At 41.6% G+C, this 14,306-nt stretch overlaps 1 protein-coding gene across 1 annotated transcript in view; it reads right to left on the minus strand.

Annotated features, from left to right (window-relative positions):
- LOC124254974 (ubiquitin carboxyl-terminal hydrolase 24-like) overlaps positions 1-14,306 on the minus strand; it is a 292,052-nt gene that overhangs the window by 98,059 nt on the left and 179,687 nt on the right. Inside the window, 4 exon segments of the mRNA XM_046688817.1 lie at positions 3,057-3,319; positions 3,630-3,749; positions 6,448-6,669; positions 13,701-13,881. Of these exon segments, the coding sequence (XP_046544773.1) occupies positions 3,057-3,319; positions 3,630-3,749; positions 6,448-6,669; positions 13,701-13,881 (786 nt within the window).

Here is a 14,306-nt window from a genome sequence, read left to right on the forward strand (position 1 = left end):
AAGTCTGGGGAAAATTAGTGAAACGTTTGAACTCCGATTTCGCGCGGTGTTTTTCATCGCGTTATTTTTCAACTTTATAAGTTGAATTTGCATTTTTGACGATTTGTTTCGGTATGTCCATACCGAAAGGTATCAGAATCTGCAAAGTTGTGTTTTACGTTGCATGTGACCTTTAAGATTAAGATTACCGTGTGTATTTGAGCCAGAAATAGCAATCAGCTGTGCAGAACTTTTCCAGCGATCAAGTTCAAACATGCACAATAATATGACAGGATGAATTCTGACGCAGTTATCAGTAAAAAATAACCCAAAGAAATATATCCTAAAGTACTGTCGCAAATGCTAGAAAAGTGCTTTTTGACTTATATTTAAAATTCAGAGGTATTACAGTTACATAAATAACAAATATCACTTTAAGAAACATCTACCTAATGTAGACGGAGGGAATACATTTTGAGACATGTGTTTTTACTGATGAAAATACCAAAAACTTAGAAAAATAACGGGTAGTGGGACGTTATTTGATACAAACATTAACTGCCTGTGTTACGTCATCAGCATGCACGGTATCGACAGGTGAAATTGACACCTGAGCACACGGTCGGGGGAGGGGTCATATCAATAGATGTTTTCTTCAAAATGTTGAATATGTGTACGTATAGTATACGTATTGGTTATGTAGGAGATCACTTGTGCATTTGTGTATGTGTGTTTGTTTTGAAATAAACATACGAATTACTGTACATAGGAAAGAATCCTATCACTTGTGTTATCTTATCGATTGATTGTAGAAATATGCAACGTTTTAATAAGTGTTTTGCATGTCAACAGTATATTTCATTGCAAAAATATGGATGTAATTCGGTCAGTTTAATCTAGTTGTGAACATTACCAAAGATTGAACGAAGTCACTGGTGTAGCTTCTTTAGAATATATATATTCTTCTTCTCCTAAAGTTTGTAGACCTCCCGTCTAAGTACTCCCTTGTCAAAGTTGTCAAGGATGGTTTTACGTCCCGGTTTTGGTTTTGAGACGGTCCCTGTCTTGTCTGATTTGTTTACAATATTGTAAACTTGTTGGTAAGACATACCAACAGCTCTACAAGTTCTGTAATAAACCCTTTCTAAACTAATCAAAGGTTTACCTCTGTCTTTTTCAAGCACAAAAAACTTATAAACCTTTGCAACAATTGACTGCAAATAGTTGGCCATAGTGGACGCTGTGTTAAAGATATGCATGCATGACGGGAAACTTATTTATCAAGACTTAACATTTATATTAATATTTCTTCAATAAAGAAACGATAATTAAGTAAAGTAACACAAACATTCAACATTTATTTGTTAAAGAAAAATGTTGATTCATATTTTTACACCACCTGTATTATTAGCATAAATGTAAAGACTATTTCAGATTTCTGTTGTTGAACTGAAAAATCTGAAGTTGTTGTTTTGGTATCATATTCTCTCCTGTACTCTGCCCTTTAAATGCATGGGAATGTTAAATCGATTGAAAACAAAATTAGGTACACTATAGGCGAGTTGATATATTGACAACATAGTACATTTACTGTAAACGTACTTATTTTCGTGGCGTGGTGCAATTTTCGCGGAATTGACAATTTAGACTACATCTCGCGGTCAATTATTCAGCGCAATCAGAACTGCCAGCTGTCTCTTTGGCCGCCACTAATAGCAGTGAAAACAAACAGAGTGGCTTAACCTGTCAGGCGGCGTTTATTGCTTACTCACTGGAAATCCCTATCTGTGCGATATACTAGTACACAGTAATCCGTTTACTCCCGGAAGAGATGAAAAACACATCAGTCTTATGTTCCGAATTCTGACGATTTGACGAATTAACTTATACTGTATATGAAGCTCCTTGCGATTTCAAACAAGCCGGGTTGTTGTGAATGAGATGATTGAGTGTTAGTGACTATTCGCTTCATGATGTACTGGTGAATAAAATCTTAATGAATAAATAAAATACTGTTGTATTATTTCTTTCCGAGTCGTTTCACGGTAATCTGTTTTGTATCAAACCTTGTCAAGTGACCAATTTCCATGGCGGCCACAACACACATGGCTGTTTTCGCTAATTCGGCAATGGGATTTGGCTCATTATTTAATTATGTTTTGGGAAATCCATTACAGCGACAGTTAAGTATGATCAGTCGTCATTTTAAGATTCCCGTTGATTTCTGTCTTCAAACGTGATGTGTTATAGTAACAACTCAGGGGCGAGCGTGGCTAGACTGAATGAATGACAGGTTTATTCGCGGTGTATAAATTTTCGCGCTAAAATGTTTTGCGCGAAATATAATACGTTTTACAGTATCACCTTTATCAAAGTATTAAGGCTAAAAAGCATTTTTCTAGCATTTCCGACAGTACTTTAGCATTGTGTAAATTTTAATTACAGTTTTGGCTCTATAAATGTAAAATATATAATCAACACTAAGGTTATACGGACCCTCATGAACGTGGTAAGCGGAAGTTGTAAGCACATGGAATGGGGTAAAATAAGCAAGCCATTTAAATTCACAAATTTTCACCGATGTTACCGTAAACTAGCAGTCCATGGAACACGAGGCGGTAATCAGTTTGTGATTGTTGAATGGGGTAAAATAAGCAAGCCAGTTTGTTGACATGTGATCGTTTAGCTACAATAAGTATGATATTTAGCGAAACAAAATATATTATCCATTTTCTGTCAACAACACTTCATTTCGATGTGTGAGTAGACGCAATATGGTTGTGAATTCTTTGAATAATGTGGACCAAAGTTATAATTATTGGTAACTGCCAGTTGTCTGTGGTCTGTGTTTGCCAGACCCCATCGCAGGGGATCGGAATTATGTACGAAACATACCATTTTGACACTGATTTTATGGGTCAAGTTTTGGGGGTTCGGCTTATGTATGGGGTCTGCTTATATACGGTAATATACGGTAGGCCTGTACAGGGGTTGCCCTAGTGGGTGAGGTAGACCTGTACAGGGGTTGACTTTGTGGGTGATGTAGGCCTGTAGGGTTGCCCCAAATAGCTTCGTACCTTCTGTCTCTGATGAAGGAGTAGTAATGGCCAGCATTAGCCTGTCCACTATGCACCACTACCCCGACCAGCTCATAGTTGATCTGCTTCTGCTGACAGGGAGTGCAGTCAGTTGTCACTTCAGACATGCTCCCACTGCTATTTGAGATGTCACCATTCAACTTTTCTGTTGTGTCAGTGTCACTGTTGTTGTTGACCTTCTCAGCTTCTCGCCTGGCCATGCCATCTGCGGTGTACGGCTCCATGTCCAACACCCATGGAAACTGTAATAAGAGGGAAAAACCTGTATGTCATTGTGCTCACATTCTGCATGGGCTGTAGCATTACACTGAAGCTAGCATTCTCAGTCTTTAGTATCTAAATACAAAGTATGTATGTTTCAGAACTGACGTTTTGCTGAATTGATTTTTCAATATATACTATCAACTGTTTGGGCTATATAACTTTCAATACATTTCTATTATATTAGAAACTCTAAAGGAAACAAACATGTTCAAATGACATCATTAATCTTTCATTTGGATATACGACTTCTGTGGAATCTCTGGCACATGTAATGACTAATGAACTCACACGGAAGTGGTCGTCAAACTTGAGAGCTCTATTTGTCTCCCAGTCATAGCCAAACCTCTTGAGTTGAATACAAAGCAATGGAGGCAGTGTTTTGATGCACATACGCTTGATGGTGTTCCTCTGAAAGATGCACATACACTCTGCTTGATTCAAACATCTTGTAGCATGGTTCACACAAAACTCATCCAACTGCAGTCTACACCCATAGTTCAAGTCAGCTAACAGCAATCTATGTCAACAGTTTAAGTCAGCCATCAGTAGTCTACATCAACAGTTTAAGTCAGCCATCTGTAGTCTACGTCAACAGTTTGAGTCAGCCAGCTGTAGTCTATAGCAACAGTTTAAGTCAGCCATCTGTAGTCTACATCAACAGTTTAAGTCATCCAACTAGTGTAGTCTACATCAACAGTTTAAATCAGCCAACTGTACTCTATAGCAACAGTTTAAGTCAGCCAGCTGTAGTCTACATCAACAGTTTAAGTCATCCAACTAGTGTAGTCTACATCAACAGTTTAAATCAGCCAACTGTACTCTATAGCAACAGTTTAAGTCAGCCATCTGTAGACTACGTCAACAGTTTAAGTCATCCAACTGTAGTCTATAGCAACAGTTTAAGTCATCCAACTAGTGTAGTCTACATCAACAGTTTAAGTCAGCCAACTGTAGTCTACGTCAACAGTTTAAGTCATCCAACTGTAGTCTATAGCAATAGTTTAAGTCAGCCAACTGTAGTCTATAGCAACAGTTTAAGTCAGCCACCTGTAGTCTACATCAACAGTTTAAGTCATCCAACTGTAGTCTATAGCAACAGTTTAAGTCAGCCATCTGTAGTCTACGTCAACAGTTTAAGTCAGCCAACTGTAGTCTACATCAACAGTTTAAGTCAGCCAACTGTAGTCTATAGCAACAGTTTAAGTCAGCCAACTGTAGTCTACATCAACAGTTGAAGTCAGCCAACTGTAGTCTACAGCAACAGTTTAAGTCAGCCATCTGTAGTCTACGTCAACAGTTTAAGTCAGCCAACTGTAGTCTATAGCAACAGTTTAAGTCAGCCAGCTGTAGTCTACGTCAACAGTTTAAGTCAGCCAACTGTAGTCTATAGCAACAGTTTAAGTCATCCAACTAGTGTAGTCTACTTCAACAGTTTAAGTCAGCCAGCTGTAGTCTACAGCAATAGTTTAAGTCAGCCATCTGTAGTCTACGTCAACATTTTAAGTCAGCCAACTGTAGTCTACATCAACAGTTTAAGTCAGCCAACTGTAGTCTATAGCAACAGTTTAAGTCAGCCAACTGTAGTCTACGTCAACAGTGTAAGTCAGCCAACTGTAGCCTATAGCAACAGTTTAAGTCAGCCATCCGTAGTCTACGTCAACAGTTTAAGTCAGCCAACTGTAGTCTATAGCAACAGTTTAAGTCATCCAACTAGTGTAGTCTACGTCAACAGTTTAAGTCAGCCAACTGTAGTCTATAGCAACAGTTTAAGTCAGCCATCTGTAGTCTACGTCAACAGTGTAAGTCAGCCAACTGTAGTCTACGTCAACAGTTTAAGTCAGCCAACTGTAGTCTATAGCAACAGTTTAAGTCAGCCATCTGTAGTCTACGTCAACAGTTTAAGTCAGCCATCTGTAGTCTACGTCAACAGTTTAAGTCAGCCATCTGTAGTCTACATCAACAGTTTAAGTCAGCCAACTGTAGCCTTTAGCAACAGTTTAAGTCAGCCAACTGTAGTCTATAGCAACAGTTTAAGTCATCCAACTGTAGTCTATAGCAACAGTTTAAGTCAGCCAACTAGTGTAGTCTACTTCAACAGTTTGAGTCATCCAGCTGTAGTCTACAGCAACAGTTTAAGTCAGCCATCTGTAGTCTACGTCAACAGTTTAAGTCAGCCATCTGTAGTCTATAGAAATAGTTTAAGTCAGCCAACTGTAGTCTATAGCAACAGTTTAAGTCAGCCATCTGTAGTCTACGTCAACAGTTTAAGTCAGCCAACTGTAGTCTACGTCAACAGTTTAAGTCAGCCAACTGTAGTCTATAGCAATAGTTTAAGTCAGCCATCTGTAGTCTACGTCAACAGTTTAAGTCAGCCATCTGTAGTCTACGTCAACAGTTTAAGTCAGCCATCTGTAGTCTACGTCAACAGTTTAAGTCAGCCAACTGTAGTCTACGTCAACAGTTTAAGTCAGCCAACTGTAGTCTATAGCAATAGTTTAAGTCAGCCATCTGTAGTCTACGTCAACAGTTTAAGTCAGCCATCTGTAGTCAACAGCAACAGTTTAAGTCAGCCATCTGTAGTCTACGTCAACAGTTTAAGTCAGCCAACTGTAGTCTACGTCAACAGTTTAAGTCAGCCAACTGTAGTCTATAGCAATAGTTTAAGTCAGCCATCTGTAGTCTACGTCAACAGTTTAAGTCAGCCAACTGTAGTCTATAGCAACAGTTTAAGTCAGCCAACTGTAGTCTATAGCAACAGTTTAAGTCAGCCATCTGTAGTCTACGTCAACAGTTTAAGTCAGCCAACTGTAGTCTACATCAACAATTTAAGTCAGCCAGCTGTAGTCTATAGCAACAGTTTAAGTCAGCCAACTGCAATCTACACCAATAGTTTAAGTCAGCCAACTGCAATCTACACCAACATTTTAAGTCAGCCAACTGCAATCTACACCAACAGCTGTAGTCTACACCAACAGTTTAAGTCAGCCAGCAGTAGTCTACACCAACAGTTTAAGTCCGCCAGCAGTAGTCTACACAGTTCTTAAGGTCACATATAATGAACCATTTCACTTCACTTCTTTTAAGAGTAAACTGAATGGTTTCTTACCTTTTCACCACATTTTTCACAGTAGTATGCATTGTCACCTTCTAGAAGCTCTCCCTTTACAAACTGGTCCAGTGAGTCTTGTAATGTATCATTTTTTACAGTCAAGTTTAGTGCAATGAAAGCCTCTTCTCTTTCATACCGATGTGGACAGTCTTTACAAATCTTCTGATCAGAAAATATGCCCTGGAACTTCTTTTTGAATATCTCATCTTTTCCAGTTTTCTTGAAAAAAGACAATGAATCTTTACTGAATGTTAAGGGATGGGTGATTTTTTTCTGTTTAGGTGTCATAAAAAAATACATCTTGATAAAAACTGACACTGAACTGAATCGTTTTTCATTGTGTCTTTTAAGGGTTGGTAAAGATAAACATATATTGTTTTCATCACACATCTTACAGTGAATGTTGGGGTAATGACTGAACACATAATTACCATGGAAATAGTATTGTTTAGACATTATGACCTTGCACATCTTGAGCTAAATCTGCCAAGTTTCAGTTTCATAGACTGAGTGATCCTGCCCTGTGCTCCCTCCCTGAGGAGATTGGAGGAAAACTGGATTGATGGTCTCATCTTAAGGACGATGTCAGAAGAGGGTCCAACATCCAAATTATAAATGGTAACAAGTTGTCTACCATGTGAATCAAAGTTAGCTGAATTTCAGGTGGCTGTTAAATGTCTTTGAAAAATATGTAATTTTTAATTTGAATTAAAATTGATATTTTATACTTATCCTAACTCATGATCTTTTGCTTATCTCCCTTTCCCTTTCAAATGGTAGTGGAACACTTGAATCCCTTGAAGTTCCCGAAGCAGACGTATAAATACACTCACCCACGAGTTACCTCCCTTTGCCCTTTCCCGTGCAAACCAGTCATGTGACGTGCCTTACTTGTCACTCTCTCCTGATTTTCCGCCCATGCACTTGGATCTGCTGTAAAATCTCAAGTGTCTTCAAGTGTTGGGGGGAGGTTGGGAGGGCTTCTTCGTCATGAGTCAGGATAAGTATAAAATATCAATTTTACTTAATATATTACATATTTCTACTTATCCTGACTCATGATCTTTTGCTTATAGAATCCGACAGATTGGTGGTGGGTCAAGCCACTGGATTCAACAGCTGTCCTTAGATACGTCCTGTATCCCCCCCATGGGAACTGCGAATGGCATTTCCGTGATCCTATTCTTCCAATTTCCATTATAACTCGGGGGGACCACTTTCTTGTCTTACTTTAATCTCAGACAAGTTGAATCACGTTGATTCATGTGGCTATAGATAAACTAGTATCTTCCTATTACTAAATATCTTATAACAACCCATAGATTATGATAAGATCTTTATCATAAATGAGTTGCGACCCCTTCACGTACAGGTAAGATCTTTACCCGTACAGGATCTTTAATCACTCATGCTAGCCTGTCTTAGACTGTGCGCATGGACTTTCAAACTAGTACTTTTCCTTAGTAAAAGTTATCAACAAGTCAGCGTGATAAAGGGTGAGATTTTCCAACTCAGCGCCTTTGAGGATCCGTTAGTTGCTGTGCTACAACGAGAGGCCCAAATTGGTGAATGCCTGAGACGTCTTCAGTGGCTATGTCTCGGAGGTAGTGGTTGGCAAACACTGTGTCCGATTTCCAAAAGCAGCCCTCCATAATTGTTGGTATAGAGCAATTTCCGTGCAGAGCCTGTGGTGATGCCAGTGCTTTGACTTCGTGTGGGTTGGAAGCTCTAGGAGGTTCTAGTCCTGCTGCTTTATAGGCTCTCAATATAATGGCTCTCATCCAGAACGATATGGTCGTTCTTGAGACTTCAGCAGCTGAAGTCTCTGTTGATAATGGGATGAACAGGTGCTTGAAGTTTTGTCTCCTCGTCTCAGTCTTTTGAAGATATATCATCAGGGCTCTGACTGGACACAAGCATAAGTCCTCTATATCCTGTGGACCGAGGACTGTAGACAGCGCTGGTACGTGGAACTGTCTATCTGGTTGACCAGGTAGCTGGTTCTTGGCAATAAAGTCCCATCTAAGTCCTAGATGAACTGCATTATGTTGCCCTCTGTCGAATGTGGTTCGACCAAAGTCCAGTGCATGTATCCATGATATGCAAGCTGCTGTGGCTAACGCAAGCAGGAACAGCGTCTTCTGTGTTAGCAGCTCGAGTGTAATCTGATCTAGTGGTTCGTAGACATCACTGGTAAGATGACGCAGAATTTCATTTAGATCCCAGGCTGGAGCTCTGAATTTCTTTTGCTGGTCCTCCAGCTTACAAGATCTCAGCAGAGTAATTCTGGTACTTTCGTCAACTTGATGCCTGTTTTCATCGTAATCACTGTACTGATTGCAGCGAGGTATGTAGATAGTGTCAAACCCTTCAGATGTCTGGTCTGTCTAAGATGACACAGATATTCCGCCACTTGAGGATGAGTGGCTATCATCACTGTGAAGCCTTTCCGCCTTGCATAAGTCTCAAACTTCAGCCATTTGTCGTCATATAGGTTACGAGTCGATCTGTGTAACGCTAGTGTTACTGCTTTGGCTGCCCTAGAGTTTCCTCTTTCCTTCAAGCATGTTTTGATACGGTCCACACGTGTAACTGGAACACTGTTGGGTTTCCGTGGACTTGCTTGGTGTGCGGATGTATTAGTAGGTTCGGCCAATCTGGTAATTTGATTACTGGGTTTCCGAGATCTTCTATTAGGTCTGGGAACCATGCTCTCGCTGGCCAATAGGGCGCGACCAAAGTCAGTTGTAGCATCTGAGTCTGTTTGATCTTGAACAGTACTTTTGACAGTAGTATCGGGGGTGGAAAAGCGTAGCCGTTTACTCCTTCCCACGACATGCTCAGTCTATCTGTTGCCCAGGCTTGAGGATCTGGAACTGGTGAGACAAACGTCTGTAGTTGTTTGTTGAACCTCGTGGCAAACAGGTCTATGCAAGGGGATCCTATCTCCCTTATGTTCCCAAACGCTTCTGGATGGAGCATCCATTCCGTAGGTGACGGGTGTAGTGGTCTTGAGAGAGCATCTGCCAGTACGTTCTTGGCTCCGAGTATGTGACACGCCTTTATCCAGATGTTTGCTTCCTGCGTGATCTGGTACAACTGGAATGTGAGCTGCAATAGGCTTGGAGACCGTGTGGATCCTTGCCGGATTATGAAGAACGCCACTGTGGACTTTTGTTGTTCAGCAAGCTCGACCAGAGTTGTAAGTCGTTGATCACTGCTTTCATCTCTAGCAGATTGATGTGAAGCTGCTGTCCCATTTTGGACCACTTTCCCGAAGCCACTTGATCATTGAGATGCACACCCCATCCTTGCATCGAGGCGTCTGCGTAGAGATGTGTGTCGAAGGCCGGCTCATGTAAATAGGTCCCTTCATCAGGTTCACCAACCATCCTAGTTGAGTGAGCAACTTGATTGTGAAGTTCAGTTGTAGTTTGAGTAGACTGGCATCTTGGTGAACCTGAATTCCGTCATCCAAGTAGAAGGCATTCCGTAGACCTCAATGATGTAGGGATGCGACTATAGACTTGGTTATTCGTGTGAATAGCCACGGAGCCGAAGATATTCCAAATGGTAGGACGTTCCATTGGAAGTGCTGCCCACTGAATAGGAATCGTAGATACTTTCTTGATTCCTAATGTATTGGGATGTGAAGGTACGCATCCTGCAAGTCTATGCTGGCCATGTAATCTGCTGGACGGATGAGTAGTTTGAGTTGAGGTAGGTGGATCATTCTGAACCTCTATGGTTTAAGTAGTTAAGTAGTCTTTGTTGAATTTGCGCATGTTGTAAATCAGTCTGAACTTCTCCTTGGAGTTCTTCTTGGGTAGTAGAAATATTGGGGAATAGAAGCCTGGAGTGAGATGATTCTGATCTATTATCTCTACAGCATCTTTCATCAGTAGTGCGTTGATGGATCTTGTAATTTGTCTGCCTGTTCCTCTGCATAGTTGAAGACCATCGGGCTGAGGGTTAGCGGAGACGTGGTTCTTAGTTGTACTTTGTATCCTTCTCTTAGTACTTGAGAGACGTAGTCGTCCTCTAGTATTCCCGAATTCTTCCAGTACCCTAGTAGACGTCCACCCACTGTCAACAGTTTTACAGGAACGGCTTTGGGTGGAAGACTCCAGTCGTTCCGAACCTTGATATCAACGTCTAGTTCCTCTGGAAGCTCTGGGGCCACGGCCTCTTCTTGAGTTTCCTCTGTAATTTTCGGACCGGCGACGAAAAGAGTCTTTGCCGCCTCTGAAGCTGGAGTACTTCTTGTCCTTTGCTTTCTGTATTCCGGAATATTTGGACTTGTTGTTATACTTCTGAGAAGTATGGCGGATGACGTTGGCCAGAGTATCTATGGTTTTAATCATCATCACCTCTCTGGTATCATGCGTAGCTTCCTTGGCTGCATCATCTATTAGACCTCCAAATTTAGTAGGTGCCTCCCATGGAGCTCTTAGTAGTGGTTGGGTGAATCTATCACTCCAAGAGCAGGACGCCAGTAGTCCCTGTCTGCGTACTAAGGTGAGTCCTGCAGATATCGATGTGAGATGGTCCGACAAAAAGCATTGATCCTTCTTTTGTGTAACGAGGGCTGAGTATATCATCATATCCTCTTCCGAAGTTGTGGGGCGGTGGGGTAGCCTAGTGGTAAAAGCGTTGGCTCGTCACGCCAAAGACCAGGGTTCGATTCCCCACATGGGCACAATGTGTTAAGCCCATTTCTGGTGTCCCCCGCCGTGATATTGCTGGAATATTGCTAAAAGCGGAGTAAAACTAAACTCAGTCAGTCTTCCGAAGTTGAATTCTTGAATTTATTTATCAATGCTTCATTGATGGCTCTGGACCTGGCCAATCTGAAGAAGGATCTCCTAGAAGCCGTATCTAGTTGAGATAGCTTCTTGTCATCCACTTTGTACATCTTATTCCGGGAGTCATTCGCAAGTTTGATGTTATCATCCCAATCAGGCGCCTTCATAAATGGATCCATATGGTGTAGGGGGAATCTCTTCATATTAAATGATGTTAAGTGCTGACTCTGATACTTGGAAGCCTTCGCAAAGGCTGTGCATAGGTTGGATGGTACATTGGATATAGGTTCAATCGGAGGGATTGTGACGGAGTTGAAGTCATCATTGAGCATCATATAAGTGTAGACTTCATTTCTATCCTGAGAAGGAGACTCCAAGTTCAACCAATTAGCAATCCATGCCGTTACTTCTGTGTCTGGGAAGATGAAGTCTGTTTGCAAGTCCGAAGTCTCCTGATTATGAGAGCTAGGTCTCGACGATTCATCCATCTGCGAACCTGTTTCCCTTCTCGAACCTTCATCCTTTTTTTCGTGAACCTCTATCTGAAGATTCCTCCCTATGCGAACGTCTATCTTGAGAGTGTTCTGTCCGCGAACCTCTATCTGTGGATACATCTCTTCGCGAACCTCTGTGAGGTAAGATATCTCTTTGCGAACGTCTGGCTTGAGGTGAGTAACTTTGCGAACGTCTGTGCGAGATATGAGATCTCGACCTAGAGCGGCTAGGTGTAGGAGCAGGATCCTTCGATGTTCACGAACGTTGAGGTTTCGCAGACGTAGATTTAAGAGTAGGTACGTCATCTCTTCTATCCTCCAAGATGACAGAGTCGTCCGACTGTGGAGACCTTCACAAAGGTGTACGTTCGCCAACGTAGCCTTGAGGTGTAGATCTAATAGGAGTAGATTCGCGCAGGCCTGTGGGTTTGCGCACGGTGTCGGTAGATGAGAGGCTTTTCCTAGGCTTCGATTCCTCCTGGAATCTACGTTCCATCATGGCCATCATCTGGTTGGTGAATAGAGTCATAAATTCCCCTGGGTCAAAGTTCTGCATAGGTTGACGCTGCTGCGGTGTAGATGAAGCCTTCGCGAACGCTGATGAGTTATGTGCCTCAACTTCACTCCGAGAAGTAAGAGGTAGTACTTCAACAGCTTTCCTGTTGTGACTGTAGTAGGGGACGATCTCGTAGTAGTAGAGGTCTACTGAGTCGCTGATCTCATAGATACTTCAGGTAGAAGTAATGGGGGTTCGTCAAAAACGTCTAGTTCGTGAGGAGGTACAATCTCTTCGTTGAAGGATTTCTGGTGCGTAGATGAGCTAGCACGCGTAGATTTGCCCTACGATCTGGTAATCGTAGACTTCTTCTGCACTGTAGACTGACTGACTGACTGAGTTTAGTTTTACGCCGCTTTTAGCAATATTCCAGCAATATCACACGGCGGGGGACACCAGAAATGGGCTTAACACATTGTGCCCATGTGGGGAATCGAACCCGGGTCTTCGGCGTGCAAGCCAACGCTTTAACCACTAGGCTACCCCACCGCCCCTCTGCGCTGTAGAAGAGGATGACGTCTTTTTCTTAGTCTGAGACAGCGTCGACTGAGATGTAGACGATCTCTTCCTGGCCCCCTTACCAGCAGACTGCCCCTGTAACGTACTAATCATAGCACCAGTATTATGAACATCGGCAGTAGCAAGCAACATACGGTTTGGAGGATGATCTGCAGTTTTATCAATCGTGACTTGAGATGACTTTCTCACCCGATCCATGGCACCTCTATAAATATAAGACAAATACTGATTAAATTGAAGATTTGATAAATCAATACAATAAGTACAGCACAAGCTGGAGGAACATGGATTTATGCACGAAGGACATTGGGGGGTGAGGATCAGCCACGGATAACCTGTGCCTGCAAACACTGCAGGATTTCATGAAATGTAAACAACGTTACATGACGATGAAAACACGACTCAAAGTCAATAATTTTTAAATTTTTTTACAAATACTACATAGTAGTTATAGCCAAATCCATATATAGCGTAATTTTGAAGAATAGGCCTAAATAAAAAGGATATGATGCAGTTTATGGGACTCCAGTGCTCGCCTAACCATCCGCGAAAAGGGAGAGATTGACAAGTAAGGCACGTCACATGACTGGTTTGTGCGGGAAAAGGCAAAGGGAGGTAACTCGTGGGTGAGTGTATTTATACGTCCGCTGCGGGAGCTTCAAGGGATTCAACTGTTCCACTACCATTCGAAAGGAAAAGGGAGATAAGCAAAAGATCATGAGTCAGGATAAGGAAAAATCATTAGTTTGATTTGAGTGAAGCGTGAGACTGAAAGGTAAAAGAACAATGTGCAAGATGATAACTTGGGCTTTTACTGCATGTGTGAAAACAATGATCATGCTTTAAGTAAGCACCTGACATATGAAGCTTACTCACTTTCATATGTTCATCAACCTGGTCAATGATAGCCTGGAAGAAATCAAAGGCATCCTGTTGTTCTCGCACATTGATAGTCTGACCCCACAGTTTAAACACACTCCAGAATTTCTCAGGTTCGTGATACTGCAGACGACTTTCCATCATGTGACCAAATATCTGCTGCATCTGGTAGAAAACACTGAAACCAACACAAAGCTTGATATCACTACTTGATTACTATGATAACAATATAACAATATATTTCAATTTCATTGAAACTTATATATACTTTATCCTATCTCATGTTATGCACTTTAAGTTTTCAGCCCTTTAAACACCTCCCAGGTTTATTTACTGTTGTAGGCAGTGACAGATATCTCATGCAATGCGACGGTCTGTAGATAATCAAGCCTTGACCAGAGAATCCAGTGATTAACATCATGAGCATCGATCTACACAACTGGGATTCAATGATATGTGTCAACCAAGCAAGCGAGCCTGACCACCTGACCCGTTAGTCGCCTTTTACTACAAGCATGGGTTACTGAAGACTAATTCTAACCTGGATGTTCACAGGTACATTCAGGTAAGATGTGTAAACAGGCAGAAAACTTTGATCCAGGT

This window comes from Haliotis rubra, unplaced genomic scaffold (assembly GCF_003918875.1).
Source record: "Haliotis rubra isolate DU_JTF1 unplaced genomic scaffold, ASM391887v1 Scf589, whole genome shotgun sequence".
Taxonomy (NCBI): Eukaryota; Metazoa; Mollusca; class Gastropoda; order Lepetellida; family Haliotidae; genus Haliotis; species Haliotis rubra.